Source organism: Apium graveolens, chromosome 10 (genome assembly GCF_009905375.1).
Source record: "Apium graveolens cultivar Ventura chromosome 10, ASM990537v1, whole genome shotgun sequence".
In the NCBI taxonomy this organism is placed as follows: domain Eukaryota; kingdom Viridiplantae; phylum Streptophyta; class Magnoliopsida; order Apiales; family Apiaceae; genus Apium; species Apium graveolens.
The window spans coordinates 238,638,711-238,662,058 of NC_133656.1; the positions used below are offsets into that span (position 1 = coordinate 238,638,711).

Genomic DNA, 23,348 nt, shown 5'->3' on the forward strand with positions numbered 1-23,348 from the left:
CTTCATTTTTAATTTTCAAAATATTTATATTCAGTTTGTTAAACAATCCGGAAACAAAACGGCTAATTATTTAAACTATATTTGTTTTTCAACCTGGTTGCATTATCAGTTGGGGATTTGTCCCTATTAAATCTTTTTCAAGTCATTAATAAAATCAGCTTTAAATTTTACAAAACAATGCGATTTGCAACTAATAGAAAAGATACATAATTAAGAAGTAACACAAACCCTTGCAGAGTAAATTACCTGTATGAGTCCAACTTTACTTCCTTTTGAACGGCAACTCAAAACTATGATTTCAGTTTGTGCTCCAGTTTATCCCTGCTATGTTGTCACTAATAGCACAAGTCTGATGAATCTAGACATGGCAATTCGTGCATACTATCGTATCGTGTATTTTCATGTTTTGTGAAGGTAAACATAAAACCGACATGTTTAGGATTTGTTTATTTTCGTGTTCGTATTTTTTATGTAAAATTAAATATTAATATTAATCAAAATAAATTAATAAATATATATATAAGATTATTAGGTAAAATTTAAACAAAAGAAATTAAAAATATATATTTAGATCGCATTTACATCCATATTATAAAATCAGGTATTTATTTTAAAAATAAATATGCAAAATATCTATTATAATTATACATATATTCATTATAATTATTAATATTTAATTATAATATATATTTATGTAGTATATTTCGTGTTGCGCCATGTACTCAAAGGGAAGACACAAAACCGACACTAAAAAGACAAACATAAACACTAAATTTTCGTGTCATTTCGTATAAGTCATGTCCATAATAGCCAGAAGAATCTTTGAAGCTGTTTAGGGAAACGCATAGGTTGGGCGTTAAGGGTAAGGCTAATCAGTTTAGTTTTGACTAAGTTTATAAAAGTCCAGTTTGTTATGTCAGCGACAACATTACTGGGCAAGCAACACCGGCGCTAATTACCATTTTTCCGGGGAATCTTTGTCCTATTCTCCGATGTGATAAAAAGCCTAAACCACTACAGCTGCTGTTTAATTTATTCAGGAACATAATCCCAGATTTCGCAATGCCAGCACTAAATTGCAGCTTTAAAGTTCGGCAAAAGTTACACTATATTAAAGTATTTAAAGTTGTTGCCATTTAAGCAGGACAGTAATTACATGGAAGCTGAAGGATCGTTGGTCCAGTAGACTAGTAATAGAAAGTATTCCCAAGCCAGATTCTTCAGTTAGTAGAAAAGTTGCCCATAGGCCAGAACTGTTGTTTATGAAGTAAATTTGTGTTGGCAACAAGACCAGTATGCACATAACCGAAAATGAAAACTAGAATCAAATATCGCATATACTATATATATATTGAGATCAAGTTTCTGTAAGAAGCTTTCAACAAGGCTAAACATAGAGCTTGAGTTGGCAGCGGCTCCTATACAGAGCTCGTCAGAGACAAAACCTGCCATGCATAATCACAAAAAAGTAGTATTCTACTTTAAAAGATCTGAACATCTTAAGCCTCAAATTATGCATCTAACCTGGGGTCTCAAACTTCCTGACTCTTAAGCCGTTTAATAAATCTAATGCCCTAAATGACACAAATCTTGCAGAGCAGATAAAGATGAATACATATTTTTTATAAAAATGTCACATGACAAGTCCTAATTTAACTACCATTATTACTACTATTAAGCCCCTAAACTTGCCACGACAGACACCCCTTCAGGCTCAGTGTTGATCTTTTCTTGTTTGCCAAATTCTGAGTTACCAAGTTGAAGATAAAAATATATTAAGATACTTGGGTGTCATGTATTCTTGAGAATGCAATACCTGGACTTCTTTTTCGCAATCTAGGTCAAGCTTGTGTCAACTTTAACCGTGGAACAATATTCATTGATTGTAGTTCCTGAAGAAATGAGGTAAAGCATTTAGGAGCTAAAACTAATAAGATATGCATCACATGAAATAAAAGACATAAAAGACTGAGAAAACCTAAATAACTTCTTAATTCAAGCTACTGAGAGCAAGACATCAACTATTACATCTTATATACAGTTCTCATTAAAATTTGTATCTAAAAACACTAAAAATGCGCTCATGCAATCAGAGGGTAATACTCTTCAACACAAGAAACAACAGACACTATATATGTAATATGATACAGCACGAGAAAAATTGAATTCATGCATAAAAGTAATTAGGAACAGCAAGCATGAAGTAAACAATATAAAGTAACCTAGTTAGTACAGACTGCTTCTACACTGAGTCAGAAATTACTATATATTTGATGAATAATTTAGTCCAGTAAAAATGAAAATTTTAACAGACTCTTAAATCTAAGTGAACTAATGAAATAGCAAACAAAAGATGCTTTTACTTTGTTTGCAGCCTCTGATATATATAAGATTAGGAAATTATTATTTTTATTATTTCAGATTCTTTTCACATTAGTATATTACTTTTTACACCACAGAGGGGAATGCAAGAGGCAGAAAAGCTGTTTGCATGAAATTCAACCGAGAGAAAACGACAACGAAAAAAAACAAGAAATATGAGATCTCAAGGCAGCAGATAATTTAAGAGCTCAACACTCTGGAGGTAATGATGAATCGGGAACCATAAAAACACATAAAAAGCAACTTGTCCCTTTTGGCCAGGAATATTGCAGAGTCGGGGGCAACTTGTGGTATTTCTGGTTGTTCAATATGATTAGTCAATATCATGGATGATAAGCCTATTCCAACGTGAACATGGAGAGCGTTAGCTATGGATTTAATTAGGCTTAACCATTTCTAGGGGGCTGTACTTTTGGAAAGAGCTACATCAGTGTTAATAAAAGCACGCATATAGTGCGCTTAACGCAGCAAAGTGCGACTATAGCACCTAAAACTGCAAAAGCAAGCAACAACCATACAGTGCGCTAATTTATGAAGCGTGTATAACTAAATACATACAGATAACATGTACAGACACACACACTTGAGGCGAATGAAGCTCCTCAACAGGACTATAACAGTAGTGCGTGGTTACCATCTGCTAACACCTATCATACTTCACCAAAAACCATTTCAATCACGCGGTCCAAGTGGTGGTTTAAGACCCTTTATCATAGTCCACAACAAAGTAAAGCAAATACCGGTAATAAAAGCTGGGATGCATTTGGCATTTTAATGACAGACATATTTTCTCTACTTTTGCATGGAGCAAACTGCAGTTTTAAAGCGCGCTTATTGTCATTTGGCCACATAAAGGGTGTTAACCGTGTAAAAAAAACAAAAAACAATTCACTAATATATATATATATATTTATATTTAAACCTAAACATAATATGATATCGGCGTTTAATTTTTATACTTGCAGCCGCACATTACACACTGCTCAGTACTCACACTCCTTCCAGATCTCTCTTTCCCCCTCCCCATCTCCCTCTCTTCCCCTGTCTTCCTCCTATTAACGTGATACAGTGATACAATGTATATATTTCTACATATACAGTGATATAGTTTATATTATACAAGTATACCAACACCTATATACATACAGATAACACGTACACACACACACTTGAAGCGAATGAAGCTCCTCAACAGGACTATAACAGTAGTACGTGGTTACCATCTGCTAACACCTATCATACTTCACTGAAAACCATTTCAATCACGTGGTCCAAGTGGTGGTTTAAGACTCTTTATCATAGTCCACAACAAAATAAAGCAAATACCTGTAATAAAAGCTTGGATTCATTTGGCATTTTAATGACAGACATATTTTCTCTACTTTTGCATGTGGAGCAAACTGCAGTTTTAAGCTTATAGTCAAAGTATCCTAGAAGACCACAGACATTGCAAACCTGTAATTGAAACAGGGATGATCAAAATACATCTGCAGGCAGGAATAGATCTGACTAAATAGCAAAAAACAAACATGTTTGCAGGATTAAAGAAAATTTTTACAAAACCTCGTGTTTAAACCAAAGTGCATAAACTAAAACTTGCAAAACCAACAAATGGAAGACGGAGACAAAAATTAAAGAGATAAAGCAAATAGACAATTATTAGGCACACTGCAATATTAATAACTACATCCACTACTTCTCTCCACTATACCCACTATATACATATAATATTAATCGGTCCCACTACTTTACTCACTTTTTTAACTTTCCTCCACTACTTTATCATTTTTCTTAAACTCCGTGCCCAACCCAAATGTAAACATTTGGGAGGGACGGAGGGGAGTAGTATTCTTGCAATAACAAAATATGCCACAAGAAAAATGTCTTCCCACTTGACTAACTATAACAAAACACAGCAAGTGTAACAATAACCATGCTAGCTGTTGTGCCACACGGTGGTACATGTGCGAAAACTTGAATATTTTTTCACATACATACAACTGCTCTACAACAAAACATACCTGAACCTCAACAGAATCCGCAGAGACCATCAACCTCTCATGAATTGACATGCTAGCTCCATATGCAACTAGGCAATCCCTATCCTTTTCACCAAGACGTGCACCTGCGATACTTCAGGTAATTAAAGAGAACATATAGTGTAAAAAGCACTCTAGTTAATGGTCGTAGACAAAGTACTGACCTTCATATTGTTTTCGTTTCAAAGACTTTTTCGAAAAAACTCGCATCTTATCCATGACCTATAGCATATAATTATGTAGTAGCTGAAGATCAGCAACAGAGATTAATTGATAGTCAATAACAAAAGGAAGAAATTAGATGCAGGATAGTCTAATGTCTTCTGCGGGAGGAAGCTGGCATGGCTTAGTAATTGGTGGATAAGAAAACTGAGTTTATAATTGAGTGGTGAAAAATTGTACCCTTCCATTTATATACCTTCATTCGACAATTAAACAAGCTTAAAAGAAGATATAAGACTGTGTAGACTTATCTTAAAGTAGGTCAATAACTCAATTGGAAACAATCACGATTTATCTATCAGATAAATGACTTCCAAAAGCCAGTAAAGCAGTAAGCTATAATCAAATTGTGCATGATGATAGATGAAATTCATGATTATACACTATAAAGAACTTCAATCCTATGACGTACCATATGCTTCGACTTTTGGACATAAAGTGGTCCCATCATGATATATGCTTCCACCGGCGACCCCAAAGTACCTGAATAAAGAATGGCCCTATAGGGTAATTTGATATAATAACCTCAAACAAATACAAAACTATATGCATGTCACTATCGAGTAAATAAGTTCCATTAATAAAGTCACTTTCTGAAACGTTAAGCAGTACGTTGAATATGAAAGCTTGTAGAGCTCCAAAAAGAAGGTTAGTTTTGTTTAAAATTTGAGCTAGTCGGTGATGGAGGTCTTAATGGAATTTAATTTATCAAGACCCCAGAAATGATTGGGGTCCACTAATGACATGGGCCCCTTCATAAAATCAAATCCATAACTGTTTTTAATTTTTGTAATAACATTTTCTGAAATTTGAAATTAGCAAACTAATTGCAAATGAATAGGTACTCCACTGATGCAAGCCTAAGATGCTTATAAATAACACTGCTATAAAAAACCTATACCGACTAAAACTAGTATAATTTTGCGATCAAGTGGAAACCTGAATACATGAAGTCTTTGCCGCTGTAGCTAAAGCCGTGCTTCACAAGGGTTTCACTGTCATAAGTTCGAAAAGTTCAGATGTAGTTTTTCATCAATTTTTAAAAAAGATCAAATAAACAACAAAACTGAAAAATACAAGAGAGGCCTAGCCCGAAGGTTTAGAAGCATATTAATCATCTATATCTCGAATAATTAAAATTCATCTTAGACTTGGTCGTTGGTACCAGATGGTCTTTTCTATGTTTTCACGACCATGGGTATAGGCTTTGTCAGAATGCAGCTTGGCTTCAGAAGCTCCAGCTTTACCCGCAAGAATCTCTAGCAACATGCTAACACTTCTGAGCAATATAACAAATAGATGATGATGATGCTAAAAAATGGACTTCGAAAGAGAACAGTAAACAAGTTTTATCAAGGAGAGGACACTAATTTGCCTACTTCTAGAATAAGTCTATTTTCTTACACATTATCAGAAGTATTCAGAATCAAATCAGGGCATATGCCGCGTTCGGAGAAAGGTAAATCTTCCTGTTTAGCGATGTCACCACATACACCTTTCTTGCCATCTCTTCTGCTAAATTTGTCACCCACCTGATATATATATATATATTATATATATATATACATATATATATATATATATATTCACAAACACACACACACACAATCAGTAGGCGGAAATTCAACGAAGATTAATATGCCTGATTATTATAAAGTTGAAAAAAAGTAATTACTCACCTCGGTACGACGAGTTTGATGTGTCATCAACCTAAAGCACAAACACTCAAACTCTGTGTTGTATGTCAGAACCACTCTATCCACCACAGCAATCTGCCCGTTTGGACCCTTGTATTTTCGTGGCCTAATTAAAAGGAGAAATATGGTTAATATGGTCAAGGCACTATTAACCATAAACAATTTTAAGAAACATATGATAATGTACCTCTGAGCCGTGGTATTTCTCTGAACCCGCTCATTGAAATATATATCTTTTCGCTCAAGGGTTCGTCCAGGATATGGTATTCCATAGTCATCCAAGCTCTAAATAAGGTAGATGGTTATGAGATTATAAATCACATATAAATCACATATAGTTTAACGTAGTTTAACGTAGTTTAACATTCCTACAGCCTAGCAAGTCAATTGGTACAACAAAAGAATCAAGTTGCAACTGAACTAATTAGTGAAGCACGATAGAACTGGAAATTCAAGAACAATATAGTATTATTGTCTTTGTTAGTAAGTTATTTTTGAATTGTATAGAAAAATATTATGTACTCTATCTAATTATATTAGGTAATTGTGGGAATTTAGAAAATTATCATTTATTCAGGAGGATTACCAATTCAGTTACAATTAACATCACACTAACATTAGCTTAGCATTGATTTAGGAATTTATCATTTATAAATATTCTAGAAAGGATTGAACTTTTATCAATACAGTATTACTGGTGTAATTGTAAAGCAGTTAGAATACAATTCCTTCCAATGACATTTATGCGAGACACTATGCAAACATGAAGACTTTCAGCTATAGTAGAGTTAATGTAGATCAGCTGCAGTACAATAGAAGAGGATTTTTCAGGTGGTCCAGTGCGAACATCAGATGTCAACCTATTAATAAGACACACTCAAGCAATTAGATGACTGAAATTGCTAGAAGGAAACATTTATTTTAAACAGCAAAAGGATATAAGTTGTGCATACCTATCTATCACCATACAACGAGACAAACCACGATCAATTGATGCCTTGTTCATCACTATCGCCTCCTTTGTGTTGTAGCCTTCAAATGGCATTATAGCAACAATACTATTTTCCCCACCTCCAAGCTTATCATATCCAACCTGAAATGCCCACACAGACAAGTCCTAAGAATAAAGGGAATTACAAAACCAAGAAGTATGACGGGTTCTCTCTTATATTGTGTGGAAGAATTATTAATAAGAATGCTATTTCTAAATTACACTAACCAGTATGCCTGTCTGTGTTGTCAGCAAAGGGCGTTGAGGATACACTAAGAGATTTAATTGCTTGTCTGTGCGATGTAACTGAAAACCAAGAAACAGTGTTGGTAACTTTCAAAAATCATGACATGTAAAACTAAATTACCAAGTATGTTTTAGAAAATAACACTTTCAATGTATGAACAACAACAAATGGAACATAAAGGTGAAGCATGAAGTTATCAATACAACATGACTAACATCAACTTGAGCTATTTATTTTGTTAGAATACTCAATTCGAGAAGGGTCCTCATTTCAGTATAATGTTCTACAATTCAACCTTTCAAATCTTGTCGATCCAATCAAATGAAGTCCCCGTTTTTTATTTTCCATATCGAGGAGCCTCTGCCATCAAGGCAATTAAAGATTTTATTGTTGATAAGAGTTGTGATGTTTGTTCATTTTTCAAGCTTATTATCCACATTTCTTTTTCTCCTGATTTATAGCAAGAGATCAAATTCAAAACTGTGGGGTCATTTGGTAATCTCTTAATGGGCTGAACTGAACTGAATGATACAATTTTGAATCATTAAGACCGTTTGTTTGGTTTATAAAGTTCAGAATAAACCAGAAAACGAACCAAATTCCAGCCTAATGATTCAGAACTGCTTTTCCTTTTTAATGTGCATGGTTACTTGTCAAGTTGTCATAGATACTTAATTAATTTTTTATTTAAGAACTGCTATACGTTGCCATAGATACTTAATTCCTTTTTTATTTAAGAATTTTTTAAAAAACCTGTTAACATTCGCAGACATTATGTGCCAACTAAGTATCTATATCACTTTTAAAGAAACGAACTTACATATACGCAATTTTAAGGAAATACGAAGTAATGATTTCAAGAAACAACTTGCCTGGTTATAAGCTATATTCCCCATTGCTAACTTCGCTGCAGACTAGAAAATAACAAATAAATAGATATAGACGCTAGCTCGCGCAAACACACACACAGACATATATGCAAGAAGCATTACAGAAAATACACACACAAATACAACTAACACTTCTAAAGAAAAAGAAAAATGGAATCGTGCTATACATTATTTCTTGACTCGTTGTGGTTGACAAAGGGCATCAATCCTGCACAAACCCCAAGTATAGCAAACTGTTCAATTTCAAAATGGGTTGTCTTTGAAGTGGCATCTTTTTCGCACAAAGCAATCTGCAAGGCATGAAATACAAGTTAAAAAAACAGGTGCAACGGATTTCAAAAATAAGAATATATTAAGCAGTAATAGGTACAAAAATACCAATGCGTTGTTTTCCTCGTCAACATCAAGGAACTCTATCAACCCCATTTTCAAAAAACTTTCCAGATTATGAGATCCATCCTTCATAGGAACATAGGTTTACAAATAACATGTCTGTCACGTTTAATAACATTTTTCTAGAAACAAAGAACCACACTTCACATAAATATATAGTACAATCTTACCTTCAAGCTCTCCATATGCTTTTCCTCCATTTTAGATACACCTTTATCAGCAATTATAAGAGGACGACAAACTCGACCACCATCTGAAGCAATGTAAATGCAGTGCTGGCAGAAAATATTATACCCAAGTCAATTGGATGCATATCACTTGAAAGTATCCAGTGTATTAAAAATAGAATTTGACACTTAGAGCAGAACTGCCAATTCAAGATGTAAAAAAAGTTCTATTGGCAGACAAGTATATGACATGATCAGATTTACAAATAGAGGTAATCTTCTTGTCATACAAGGAAAGATTCCAATTTAGAATAACGAAGGATAACTCTAGCAGTAAAATGACATTTGCTACTCCATGGATACTGACTCGCAATATGAACTAATAATAAGCACTTAGTTACCCGGACTCTTCATTTGTTTCGATTACCCGTGTCGGACACTCGACACTCGGACATGGGTATAGACACTTGGACACTTATTTTAGGCAAAAAACATGTAAATTTTTCAGAATATTGCCGAGTCCGACACTTGGATACGAACCCGTGTCCGACACCCATACCCGAGTCCGGGTAACATAGAATAAGCATGAAGTAGATGGATAATATAATAGCTTGAACTGCTCTACTGAGATAAATAAAAACTAATGGTATAAAAGGTCCATATTACATAGATTTTACATAAATAATTGGTGTCGTAAGATACAAAGAAATTTTCATTTGTCAAGATCACCCCAACATATATTCATCTAAATGATAGATCTCATAGCGAAGGAAAGTCTGACCAACCAAAATATCCAAAAACTTGAAGTTTGAAGGAAGCTCATACATCCATTTTACCAAGTTGCCACGGTAATAGCTTGAATTCCTCATCAATTATCTTAGATATGGTTAGCCCTCTAACTTCAAAGTCATAACTACTCCCATAGGTCTATTTCTCCCGTCTACAAAGCTCAATCAATTACATCACTTCTAACAAATTTTGTAAAAGACTGCTCTGAACAAGACTAATGTAAGTTATGCACATGAACTAGTATTTCACAAACATATAAAATACCATAACAATAAGGCCCAATTTCGACATAACAAAACCATTTGGTCCTCAAACAGAGCTGCACTTGGACTAAGGTAATAACACTGAGCAATATTACAAACTTGACACTTGGCAACTTGCAAGAAATGAATTACAATAGTAGATATCACGAAAGTAACCTTATCTTGTTGCTAAAAGCAATAATAAGTTATTAGTTATCAAGATTTAAACCACGTCTTCTTGATTAATTTCACTGTATGTCACATGTAAGCTTTCCACCAACAATGCTTCAATTTATAAATATTATTTAATGAAGAAATATATTTGATTTGAGAAAAGGCAGTACAATAGTATAACACTAGCATGTCGATAAATCTCTCTTTTTGTTGTTTTGTTAGGTAAGTCCTCAATTTTCTTACACCGTCGATTTATCAACCGATAACAAGTGGTAAGCCTTTGGAGTTGCAAGTTAACGGAGGCATCAATAGACATATAAATATATAAGAAATAACAGTGATCCAGTGTCTTAGCACGCAAACATAAGAGATCAAGTTTCAACCCACCTTCAACTTCTGCTCATACATTTGCAAAACACTCTCTATACGTATCATGGGATATAGATAAGGGTCACACTTCTACCATCATACATTACTTGTACGTCATAAAGAGAAATCAGTGATACATTCAACTAAGAAACAATCTTACCTGCTTTTCATTGAGGAAAATGCTAATAAAAAAGCTAATTTCACCCCTTCTACGCAACTGTCTCATTTTTTCAATAAATTCCTGAAAAGAAAGCAACAAGTAAATGGATAAAATAAGGAAATGTGCAAGTCAATTACATGCTTCATTTTTATTAATTAAATCTGTTACTCATAGTTGACCTGCGTTACGAGACTACAAATACCTTTGGAGAAGGATGCATTCCAATAATACTCCCATTTAAAAACACGATAGATGAACCTTGCATAAAAGGTCCAGAGAGATATACCACGTCTTCAACACCGAGTTTACGACACTGGAAAATATTCAAGCACGTCATCATATTTTTTTGTTCAAAAATGGTATTACATTTTAGTATCTTAAAAGGATTACGGTTGAGAGACAATCGAACTAAAGCCTGTAATAAAAATTCAAATTCACTGTTTATACATATTAGCATACAATTATTATGACTACCAGCCTTTGGAAGAATATATATGTGGCAATTAATAACACAAGTAACACTGTATCTATTCTATCACTTTCAAGTTAACCATTTACTTGATAGAAACACATGAAATAGGAGAATCGTTGAACTCCAGAAAGCAGAAGCTTTAAGACGGGCAGCCTGAAAAACTTATCCAGACGTACTGATGAGAGAAAACTAAAGAGGTGGCACACGAGAGAGCTTTTAAAAAGAAAAATTGAGTACATTTAGGATCAATCTGAACTTTTAAGAGAGCTACGAGAATGCATAAGAATAACATTAAAATTTTCGGAGAGACATGAGTACTTGAAGGAAAATTCGAATAGTACAAATGAGTATTTCACAGGGAAAAATAGCATATGTAGCTGTAGGGGTGGAACTTCAACCTATTTTAGTATGAAAGTGACTGATTCAGGCGCAAGGCAGGGCTAAGAATTATATGAAAGTACGAAAGTTTCATATTATTATAGAACAAACAGCAGTATGAAAGTTATAATTATAGAAGGAGAACGATGTAGAGTATCATAAAAATTTCAGTTCCTGGAAAACATTGACAAGCGGAAGAAATTAATATGTAGAATCATGTGGAAACTGGTCCTGCTCCAACGGATCAACTTATTCTACCCAATGTAATACCATATCTAAACCTAAGAATCAATACAGCAATTAACTCCATATAGTCAGATAAAAAAAGGCCAGTGTCGTCTTGAAAAAGTAAGTCCCATAAGCATCATAAATCTTCTTGCAAGATTCAAGGATAAACAACAATTACCCGCGAAATTATAGAGCTTTCTTCATGGTAAAATGTTATATCAGTCATCAGAGCCAAGTGTTTCACCAATCCACATGCATCGCCTTGCGGATGCGGAGTTTCTACAGGGCAAAACATCCCATACTGCATTTAAGCATCAATTATCATATACAAGTCATTGATACAACCATATATAATGAAGTAGAAGAAACTTAACCAAACAATCTCCAAATGCTTCTCATAGCAATACCTGGCTAGAATGCAAGGACCGACATCCAGTTACATTCTGCAAGGCTTTATCCTGTGGTAAGATTCTTCTTAATGAACTCAGTGTTGCTATAAAGGAAAATCGCGGAACGACCTGCCCAGAAATGTATATTTAGCTTAGACCCCCTTGCTTCTCATAGAGAGAGATAGTCGTGACATTATCATCATGGAAAAAATGCATGTTTTAATAATAAAAAAGATGAGCAAGAAGGGAATGCAAGACCTGTGTCATCCCTTTAAGGTGCATCCTCCACCTTTTAATGTTCCAGTTTCCCGTAGACAGGGCAAACTCAAGACCTTTGAAGATTATTTTTCTATTAATACACTGGCGAAGACAAGGTGATGGAAATGATAAATTATTCAGTATTAGTCTCAAAAAACAAGATACAAACATAAATTCAACTGGATGGTTACGTTTAACTAGAACCAGTGTTGCATGATATAGCACTTATCATGGACGTAATTACGATTTCATTCTTCAAGTGCATCTAATAAAAAATCATTTCTAATAAACAACTCATTAAAAAAAACTAGATGCAAGAACACATCTATACTTGAGCATCTGATATTGCTTAATAGCTAACACTAGAATTAAAATGAATCAGCTCAAAATAGTAATGAACCATATACGTATGGAGCGATTATCTGAAAATATTTTGTCTTGTTAATTTATCTAATTTTAGGAGTTATTCGACAGGCCCCTTTCGTCTCTTCTCATTATAAAGGGATAGATTATATTAATAGGACATTTACAAAATTTGACAAAAACCCTGCATTGTATAATTCTAAAAGGAGTATATAGTATCCCTCACATCCCATGTAAACAAGCTGGTTCAAATACTCATCAGTACATTAAAAAAAAGGAGTTTTCGCTGACTTACGGTAAATACATCAGCTCTCGGAGATTTCTTTACATGAGAATCATAAAACTTTATTGCATCTCCACTCATTTTCTTGAACAAATCCTACAATATATGTTTCAATGTAAGACTTCTTGTATATAATTGAGAAACCTCTTCCCTTTACGTATTTTGAGCAAAATACAATTGAGAAGTAATACCTCAAAAAGTAAAGATAACAGGTCACCAGGAAGCTCCAATCGTCTGTTTCCCACATAATTCTGCAAGAATGAGAAGTCTTTTCACCGTTGCTTTTACTTTTCATTTACCCATGCACAAATAAATATGTACAGAAGCAAAAATTGATGTATATTTGTACAGCCATTTAATTTCATTTATTATCATAAATATTTTTGTGAGTCGGTCAGTACCAGGTCATCGGTGATGCTCTCTGTATACATGCGCTTCACCATGCGCTTCACCATGAATGCAACAAAAATACATTTTGCGCTAAAATTGTTGCCAACAACCTGCATAGATACAACAAACAATGTGGGAAAGGGTCACATAAAAGAATAGTTGAGTTTTCACTTAAACACTTACTGGGAGGTGACTTAAAAACTTACTGGGAGGTGACAGAGAAAGATCTCGCGGAGGATGTCCAAAGCTCTAACTCCCTGTGCCGACTTTCTGACCTGAAAATAGCAAATAAGTTAAAAAAATTACACCAATGAACATATAAAATTTCATTCACATTCACTATAACGAAAACAAGTGCATGTTACCTACCAATTTTGTGTAACCATCACAAAGATTTAAAAGATTTATAACGTTTGTTCCATTTTGATTTTCTCAAGTATGCCATATGATCTTTTTATCTTCATTTTATTTCTTTTATGTTGAAGTACAATCAAAGATTCTCTTGTTTAATGTAAACAATTTTCATCCGTACTTTCATTGGCATATATTTATCTTTGACTAAAGCTAAAGTACAGCCTATTTGTTAAAATAATCGTTGAAATTCGGTTAAAAATAAAGCCACAATAATATGTAAAACAATCAATGCAAACAAAGTAAACCACCTCAAGGAACTTCAAGGCATCTTTTTGTGTTTTTATTCCACGGATTTTACAGTCCTGAAAATTAAACCGCCATATGAAGAAATAGTTAGTAACTAGTAAAGTAAGAGATCAATATAATTTAATACGAGTTTCAACTTTTGTCTTGTTTTACAAAGAAGAGTAACAATATTCTCTGGAAAAATATTTAAAAGTTCTACATTATATTACAAATATTATTATTTTTTATCCTCTGAATTATTTATGAAATTTTGCTAATAGCAATTCATAGTTTTTTGTCTAAAATTATAACAGAAATCCGTAGATATTTAATATATATATATATATTATAGTATCGCAATGGCTTTATCAACTGGTAAGTATAATAGAGAAGTACAGTATTCTGAAGAAGTAAGATTATCCAATTCCTACCAAACTAAATGCTATTGTAAGTGATCAACGGATGCGTACTTGGGGTTATTATAGAGAGGCGCTACAAACATTATACAAATCAAAATTCATGATTGGGAATATAAATTATCGTGCTAAAATCCTAATATTTTTCCTATCAACTACTACACTTTTTAAGCTTCTTTAGTTAGTCCCAAGGTAAAGATTTGCTTTGTTAAATTATTTACCTGAACAGATAACTCAAATTTGTCAAGATATTTTCTTTCCGGTCCGACCAAATCCCTAATCTCAGAATCAAGCTCCATTCCCATCGCCTTAAAAACTACCATGACGGGAACCTATGTAATCACAATCCGAATAAAAAATTTAACAGTCCTATAGGTTTAAATGCAATAAAAAACAAGAAAAAAATTGGCGAGATACTCACTTCTGTGGAAAATTGACTTAAACTGAGATAAACAATACCATCATCCAAAACTAATACTGCCGCACTTTCCATTGTGCGGGTTCTACTCCAAACTGTAGCTTGAACACTATTAAAATGAAGGGGAAAAGGAAGTAGAAAATTTATCAGTCAACTATATGAGAAACGAAATTATTAATTACGCATTTTCAGCTTTCACAACAGACAATTTTCTTACCGATCCTTCTCATCTCTCCCAATAAAAATCTTATTCCTTGCAAGTTCTTCTCTAATTAATAGAACCTGAAAATTATAAATGAGTAAAATTCTTCTCCCAATGAAAATCTTATTCCTTGCAAATTATTTTTTGTTTCCACTTTTTATAAATTTTATAATTTTCTCATTTTTAAGAAAACTACAGGAAAACTGAGAAAACATGTTCCAAAAGCATAAATAAAAAATTTAGTTATAGAATATATATATATAAATTTATATTATCAATTGAATTTATTTTTGAGATAAATTAAATGTATAAATTACTTATTAAAATAGTAATCAAATTATTATTTTATTGATATGCTTATGGCATTAATCTGGTGTGATTGTGTCAATGACACGAAGTCATGAACAAGCCATTTTGGTAAAATTATTAATAATGGAAAATCTAACATCTAATACATAACAAGTACAAAATTGTTAGAATTTATTTGAATAAACCAAAATTTCAATATGAATTAAATGGTGTTTCACTATACATAATATTGTCAAGCGCACTTAATATTTTTCAAATTAATAAACTAGTGATATTGTTACACCTTATTTTGAAATAAGGTGAATTTGTATCATATGTCCCAATTTAAATGGGTAACTTTGATAATATATCCCTTTTTATTCTATAATTATAAATGTCCTACGGTTAAACTTTAACTCATATAAATATATTTGAGTTATAAAAATTATATATATCTACTAAATATTACTAGAATACCCTTAGATTTACATAAAATTATGTTTTAAGAGATCATCTTGAATGAACCATCAACCGCCAAGTAGTAAAATTAGTTCTCCAAATCATTTCTCCTAATACGTGAGATAGAGATTAATCACATGGTTCTATCGGAGAAAAGAAGCATTGCAAGTCAGGAACTACAATGTCTTGTACATTTAAAATGCAAGAGGTGTTTCTTTGTACAGGTGGTTTAACATTTAACTAACTTTAGTGTATAACTTGGTTGGTTTGACTTAAACGCAAACACCATAATGTAACCACCTATACTAAGTTGCTTTTCAAAGTAGGTCATATATTCAAATTATCCAAGACGTAGAATAATAACTATCACCATAACAGTTTCATATGTTAATTTATGTTATATATTAAAACATTCCACCACTTATTGTTATGTGACAAACCCGGTTGGTTATTTTGCATTTTACTGACCATTTTCCAATTATCAAAATGCAGCCTCCAAAATAAAGAATTTACTATTTGGCATGCATGACTGATAAGGGCGCCATCATGCATACATATATATGGATGAATTTATGTTATGTAGTAAAACAATAGGTTGTAGTCTCGCAAAAGCATTGCAGTTTTCTTGGTTTGAAGCATAAAATATCTATGTGTTTCTGCATATGTAACATCATCTGCCTATCAATACTTGAGATTTCAAATGAGCTGACAACAAATTCGGGCAGAAGCCAATATGAGTATTAAAAGCAGAAGTCACAGCAATCAACAGGATGTAACATGAATGTAACAGTAACACTATTTAATTAACGGCACACAGTGTAAGAGGGTAATTCCGAGATGTCACCATACCACATAATTATATACATGGTCATTAAGGCGCCAAGTCGAGCCTCGATGCCCAAGTACCTTCAAGAAGACTCGTAAAAAGTCGACAATGTGTTCATTGTACATATACTAACAAGATTTTGATACATAATATAACTAAACATATCAATCCTACAATTTAAAAAAGTAATATAATAGTAAGCTCAAATAACCATTGCTACTGTATAATAACATGCATATTCCAAATATTAAACATGTGCAACCAAATAAAGACATAGGTAATATGAATATCCAAGCAATGTTATCCATATATCATGCATACTAACATGCATATTCAAGCAAAGTTATCATCTTAATAAACAAGTTTAGAGTGTTTTATGCATCTAAATGCATATGTATATATTTCTTCTATGTTCTATGTTAATAATCATATAACAGTTTCGTTACGTCACTTTCCTCTGCTATAAACAATTACCTTTTCCTGTCCTTGGATGATAAAAAAACCTCCGGGATCAAGTGGGCACTCGCCTACAACAGAGAGAAACGCTCATCAGTCGGGCACAAAAGTTGCATATAGTATACACTGGTACTTAACACCAAGACACACGGGCAGGTGTACGAGAATGAGACAAACCATGTTTTATGAGCTTTTCTTCATTAAGATCCCGCAAGGGACATGCCTTGCTTTTTAGCATAAGGGGAATCTTCCCAATCATGTGTTGCTTCGTTAAACGCAAAGTCCCGCCTCGATTCCTAAATTCGATATCAACAAACAGAGGAGCAGAGTACCTACAAACATAAGGAAGGATATATACAGCATAAATAAGGGACATAAGGCTATTATAATTCTTAAAAAGCAAAAAGAAAAATGTGACAATAAAAAAACACTAACGTTGATCCAGTCAATCGGCATTTCATTGGAGTGACCTCCCCGCTCACATAAGGATTCTCGGTCGTTGAGGGCCTGCCAACCGTCAAAGTCGCACCTCTAAATCTATAAGAAATCGAATAGAAAAATGAGATACAAACAACAAAGAATAATTAAAACAGCCAACAATTTGATTAAATAAGACACTCATCATCCAAGGACCCTTATAAGCAAGACAGAGTTAATATCTACACATAATTATCAGACCACTGTAACAAGTCATAAAAAACTTGAAAGAGTTGTAATTCTACCTCATATAAACATCCTCGTTCACACGAGAGCGAACAACGGCATGGCTCTTAACAATATCTTGCATATCAGACTCCAAAAACCTATCGTATGAAGAGATGTGTGCTTCAGCTACTTTCCTTGTCTCTGCATAGTTTCTAACCAGGGGATTTAATTCCCCCTTGAGTCTCTCATCCCGTTTCTCCATTACGAAACTGTAACAACAACAAATAAGATGTGTGCTTGTGTGTGTTTGCTTTTGATATATGTTTATATAGTATTACAGTGTGCGTGTATTTATGTGTGATCATACAGTAATATACAATTGTAACATTGTATGGTACTTGTTCCGTTATCATCAATTGTAATGTTACTTGTTCACGTTCCGTGATCATTGTGGGTGATAACAGAACAGTAACATTACAATTGTAACATTGTATGCTACTTGTTCCGTTATCATCAATTATAATGTTACTTGTTCCGTGATCATTGTGGGTGATAACGGAACAGTAACATTACAATTGTAACGTTGTATGGTACATTGTATGCATCAATTATAATGTTACTTGTTCCGTGATCATTGTGGGTGATAACGGAACAGTAACATTACAATTGTAACGTTGTATGGTACATTGTATGCTACTTGTTCCGTTATCATCAATTGTAATGTTACTTGTTCCATGATCATTGTGGTGTGATGATAACGGAACAGTAACATTACAACAATTGTGACAAGTGATGATGATAACGGAACAGTAAGTGTCACTCTCGTTCCAGAACCTTCCCCCTCCTCATCCTCATCCTCATCCCAATCTCAATCGCGTACCAACACAGCGCTGATAGACATGCAAGGCGCGTATGATACCATCGCTGCCACGTATGCCTATCATCGCTGTTGAACACGAGATAAGCGTCTCTGCGACCTAGACCTAGACCTAGACCTAGCCTACTACTTCTAGCCATTTCGATTTAGGGATTGAGTATATACACACACAGACACATATGTATGTATGTAAACCCACTTTTGGGGCTTTTTCATATCTACTCTTTTCCTTTTATAACCCCCTTTACTAGAATATTAAGAGTCATACGACTTTTATTTTCAGTTGACCACTCACAATCTCACAATCATTTCGATTCGGGTCACGTTCCGTTTTACTTCGTACTGACCTATAATTTGTGCGATATACAGATCATTTTTATCACTCGGATAATTTTTAGTAATATATTTTATTTTAAAATTATTAATATATTCATATAAATTTTTAATATTTGAAAAATAAATTGAAAAGTATAATAAGGTATGATAATATATATTTTATGATAATTTGAGGGTTCACTGAAAATAAATAATATATAATATAATATGTTGTTCACTGGACTCGAATTTTAAACCTGTAAAAATTGTTAATAATAAAGAATATAAAATTTTAAATATAATAAACTGTTGACGGGGTTCGAACTCTGCACCTATGGAAACAATTTAAATATTAGTATAATATTATTTTATTATTACATCTAGCCGTTCCAATTTATATGTCTTTAGATTTGATAATTGTTATTTTTCGTACCGAATAATTGTACCGAACAACCGAGTAACTATTAATTAGAGAGTGTTATGCCTATAATATAATATTGTAGGATAAATTTGCTTTAAATTATTCATAATCGATAGCTTACTAAAGTGCAACTAACTCATTCATCCATGTTTGGTACATTTAAGTTTGTGTCCACGTGTACGAAAATCAAAAATGTGTTTTATTAATTTGAAGTTATATTAATGTTAACAAATTTTGATTTGGATTTCGAATATCGGAAATGGCCGAGATTTTATAAAATTAGATTACATAAATAATTTTTGTATACAGGGGGTCATGTGTATGGTCAGACGACGATCAAATTCTTCAAAGAGAGAGACATAATCATTTTGATTATTCGTTCAAATTGATTAATTAGTTAGATTAATTATAAGATATGTGTTAATTAGTAAGTGAAATAAATTACAAATGTCAGCCTGAATATCACAGAGAACAAGAGTGATATTGATGTCTACCTGGCTGAAGAACCTGTCAACCCACTGATGGATAAATTTGATATACTACTTTGGTGGAAGGACAATGCTAGCAAGTATAAGACCTTATCTTTGATTGCCAAAGATATACTTGCTATTCCTATATCAAGTGTTGCTTCAGAATCCGCGTTTAGCACGAGTGGACGTATATTGGATCCATTTAGGAGTTCTTTGAGCCCAAAAATGGTAGAGGCACTGGTATGCACTCAAAGCTGGTTAAAGGGCAGCCATGACAAGATAAAATTCAATAAGTTTCTGGATGAAAGTCATTCTTATGAGTTGCTTGAGTTTGAAGAAGGTAAAATATATTGTAAATTTTAATTTATCTAGTATTCTTCTGCTTTAGTAATTTTTTATATTTTGTTGTTAATACATATTATTTATTGAATATTGTAGATAAAGAAGGCAAAATGAAGGACAGTGCTCCATCAACTGAGAAGACAATGACCAAGATCATCAATGTTATTGATGATTGATTTTCCACCAGTTTAAACTTTTTATTCGAAACGAGAAATAGCTATTGTTTAAACTATTTTCTCAGTTGCTTCTGTTAAGACTTATGGAGTTTAATTTAATGACTGTAATATTTTGGATGACTGTAATATTTAAGTTAAGACTATATTTCATGTTTTCAACTTTTATGGACTTATTTTATATTCTTGTTCAACCCGATTAAAGTAACTCAAACCGACCCAACCCGTCATAATATTAATAGGGTTGGGTTGTATAATTACTCAGGGGTTAATGGGTTGATAATTTTTTAGGCCGAACTAATTGGGTTGGGTCGTAAAATGTTGTAACCCGGCCCAACCCAACCCACGTGCAGCCCTAATGTCAGACATGAGTTTAAGAAACTCAAACAGTGATAGTGGGCTCGTTACTAGGTACAAGGTGACCAGACGAGATAACATCTCACGGGCTGGACTATCAATTGGGAAAGAAAAAAAATTAGGATTACTAATTTAATATTTCATAGTGCTATTAAGCGGTGCACATAATATTTTGTACATGGGTACAAAATAACATGAAAGTTATGAAATATAATTAGGAATATTAATATAAACTAGCTTAAATCTCGTACGATACACGGGTTCTCGATCTCTTTAAGGTCTGGCAATCAATTCAACAATATGTTATTATTAATACTCATCGGGAAGATAAACTAACATCTGAGTCAAATCCTCTACTCTTGAATCCTAGTCTTTAACAACCTCCCCATCCAAATCCTGAAACTTTTGAATCTAATGAGTCATCACCATCCAAAGAACCACTCATGTTCCTAAGAAAACTTTCCTAACCTCTCATGTTAGTTCTATCTTGTCAAATCAAATCCATGTGAAGTATAAGGATCGTGGTTGTCCTACCATCTCTTGGGTCATACGTAATACCTTCATTGATAAAGCTTTACTCGATTTAGGAGCCAGTGTGAATCTTCTTCCATTATCTGTCTATCAAGCTTTGGGTTTAGGTGAATTGAAAAATACTAATATCAATCTTCAATTAGTTGATCGTTCTGTTAAAACTCCTAAGGGTATAGTTGAAGATGTGTTGATTAAGATTGGTGATTTTTTCTTTCCCGTTGATTTTGTTGTCCCAGAGACCGAACCGGTCAAAAATCTAAAAAATCAAATCCCCTTCATTTTAGGAAGGCCTTTTCTTGCCACCTCTAATGTTTTGATTAATTGTAGAAATGATTCGATGAAACTCACATTTGGAAACATGTCGATAGATCTGAATATCTTTAATGTAGGAAATCAACTTAATGAGCTTTTTGAACAACTTGTAGGAGTTAACTTGATAAATAAGGTTATGTCTTGGTCGAATGTTGAGGATAGTGCAATTGAGTCTCTTCTTAAGGAAGATGTTTTGCATGAGTATGAGAGTAATAAAGAATTTCATGAGTTATATAAGAATTTCACTTGTGATGAGATGTTTGAGGAATTGAATGTCATTTGTTCTAATCATGAATCCCAACTTGACCCTAGTTATTTTGATCCTAAGACCGTTGTAAAGAATTCTGTTGGTAAGCCACCCACACTCGATCCTATTCATTCATTTTCCACTCTTGAACAATCTTTGGTAGTTAATAATAAAACTCATCATGTTGTTATTTATAGTAGCAAAGTTCATAACCAAGAATTTCAAGTCATTAATCTGCTTAAATAACATAAGGAAGAATTTCAAGTCATTAGTGCTATGAGTTTTATTTTGATGCATAATTAATTTTCAAATGCAACTAAATTTGAACCTTGCCTGGATGAGGAAATTATCCCAATGCACAAATTTGAATTTTTTGATCTAAGTGATAAATATGTTGAAGCAAAAAAGCTAGGAGAGAAAGAGAATCCTGTTTTTGCAATAGGTACTTTCAATTTTAATGATCTGGAATAAGTTATGTCATGTGATTTCGGAAATTAATCAGTATCTCGAAATTAGATGTTATCGGTGTTGTCGAAGAATACGAGAAGATGTCCAAATTACATACCAGATTTGGAGATAGGGATATTGTGAGATTCAGATTATGTGATGCAAGGTATTTAGAAATGCATAACTGTTATTCCTAGTGGACTAACAATGAGATTTACAGAAGGGGGGTTGAATGTAAATCTCAAAACTTTTTCAGGTTTTGAGCAGTTTATAAAGTTGTGTGTTCAAGAAGAACAAGTGTGAGAATTGCTTTAAGCTAATACAGACAGATATATATTCAAGCACAAATGTAAAGAACACAACAGACCTTAAAAACTTTTCTGGTGGATTTGTTGTTCCACCAGAGATGGTATTTTTAGAAAATCTGTGATTAAACAATGTTGATCACAGCTGCATCCTAGTACAAACTAGATGAATTTTCTCTCAATATATTTCTAAACAGCTCTGGAAAATCTCTCTTCTAATTACTAGCTTCTACTTGGTTTATATATTACCAAGTGTACAAGTGAAAAACAATATAAAAATACAGTAATAAAATAAGTTCTTCACTTGCTTCTTTTCCTGTTCACTCCAGTACTTTGTTGACTATTGCATCTTTGTACTGAAGAAGAACGGCTGCTTTTTCTGTTGTTCCTGAAATTCGGCTACCACATCTCAGTTGTCTCTATCAACCCATGTGCCTCTGTTCGTACGTACAACTACCCCTTATCAACGGCTAATCATCAGAGCATCCGTTGAAGCTTTCATCCGTTGATGCACTCATTCGTTGAAGGATATTATCCGTTGAAGCTTTCATCCGTTGATGCACTCATCCGTTGAAGCTTTAGAGACATCCGTTGAAGCTTAGCTTCTTATCCGTTGAAGGTCTTTGAGTCATCCGTTGATACCACTTCACTTATACAAAATTACAAGGCATGAAGTATT

General features: G+C 33.3%; 1 protein-coding gene across 4 annotated transcripts; it reads right to left on the bottom strand.

Moving 5' to 3' along the window:
* Positions 1–1,319: 1,319 nt before the first annotated feature.
* LOC141693479 (DNA-directed RNA polymerase III subunit 2-like) lies at positions 1,320–18,866 on the bottom strand. 4 transcript variants are annotated; one of them, XM_074498585.1, is made up of 35 exons: positions 17,950–18,866; positions 17,663–17,764; positions 17,405–17,559; positions 17,246–17,298; positions 15,214–15,278; positions 15,000–15,105; positions 14,800–14,910; positions 14,186–14,239; positions 13,730–13,798; positions 13,535–13,633; positions 13,325–13,384; positions 13,146–13,229; positions 12,488–12,589; positions 12,248–12,358; positions 12,019–12,141; positions 10,965–11,075; positions 10,763–10,843; positions 9,032–9,136; positions 8,847–8,927; positions 8,636–8,758; positions 8,451–8,492; positions 7,560–7,637; positions 7,294–7,433; positions 7,152–7,200; positions 6,528–6,625; positions 6,323–6,446; positions 6,048–6,175; positions 5,809–5,919; positions 5,583–5,638; positions 5,056–5,126; positions 4,586–4,643; positions 4,404–4,507; positions 3,709–3,837; positions 1,817–1,892; positions 1,320–1,445 (listed from the first exon to the last, which is right to left on the bottom strand). In XM_074498585.1, the coding sequence occupies exons 1-34, from the start codon at positions 18,132–18,134 to the stop codon at positions 1,842–1,844; spliced, it is 3,219 nt and encodes a 1,072-aa protein (XP_074354686.1). In that variant the 5' UTR covers positions 18,135–18,866; the 3' UTR covers positions 1,320–1,445; positions 1,817–1,841. The 4 variants fall into 4 exon arrangements, 3 of the variants coding, with proteins under 3 accessions (XP_074354686.1, XP_074354685.1, XP_074354687.1); XM_074498584.1 differs by having other exon boundaries at positions 5,809–5,922; XM_074498586.1 differs by lacking the exon at positions 3,709–3,837 and having other exon boundaries at positions 5,809–5,922.
* Positions 18,867–23,348: the final 4,482 nt, after the last annotated feature.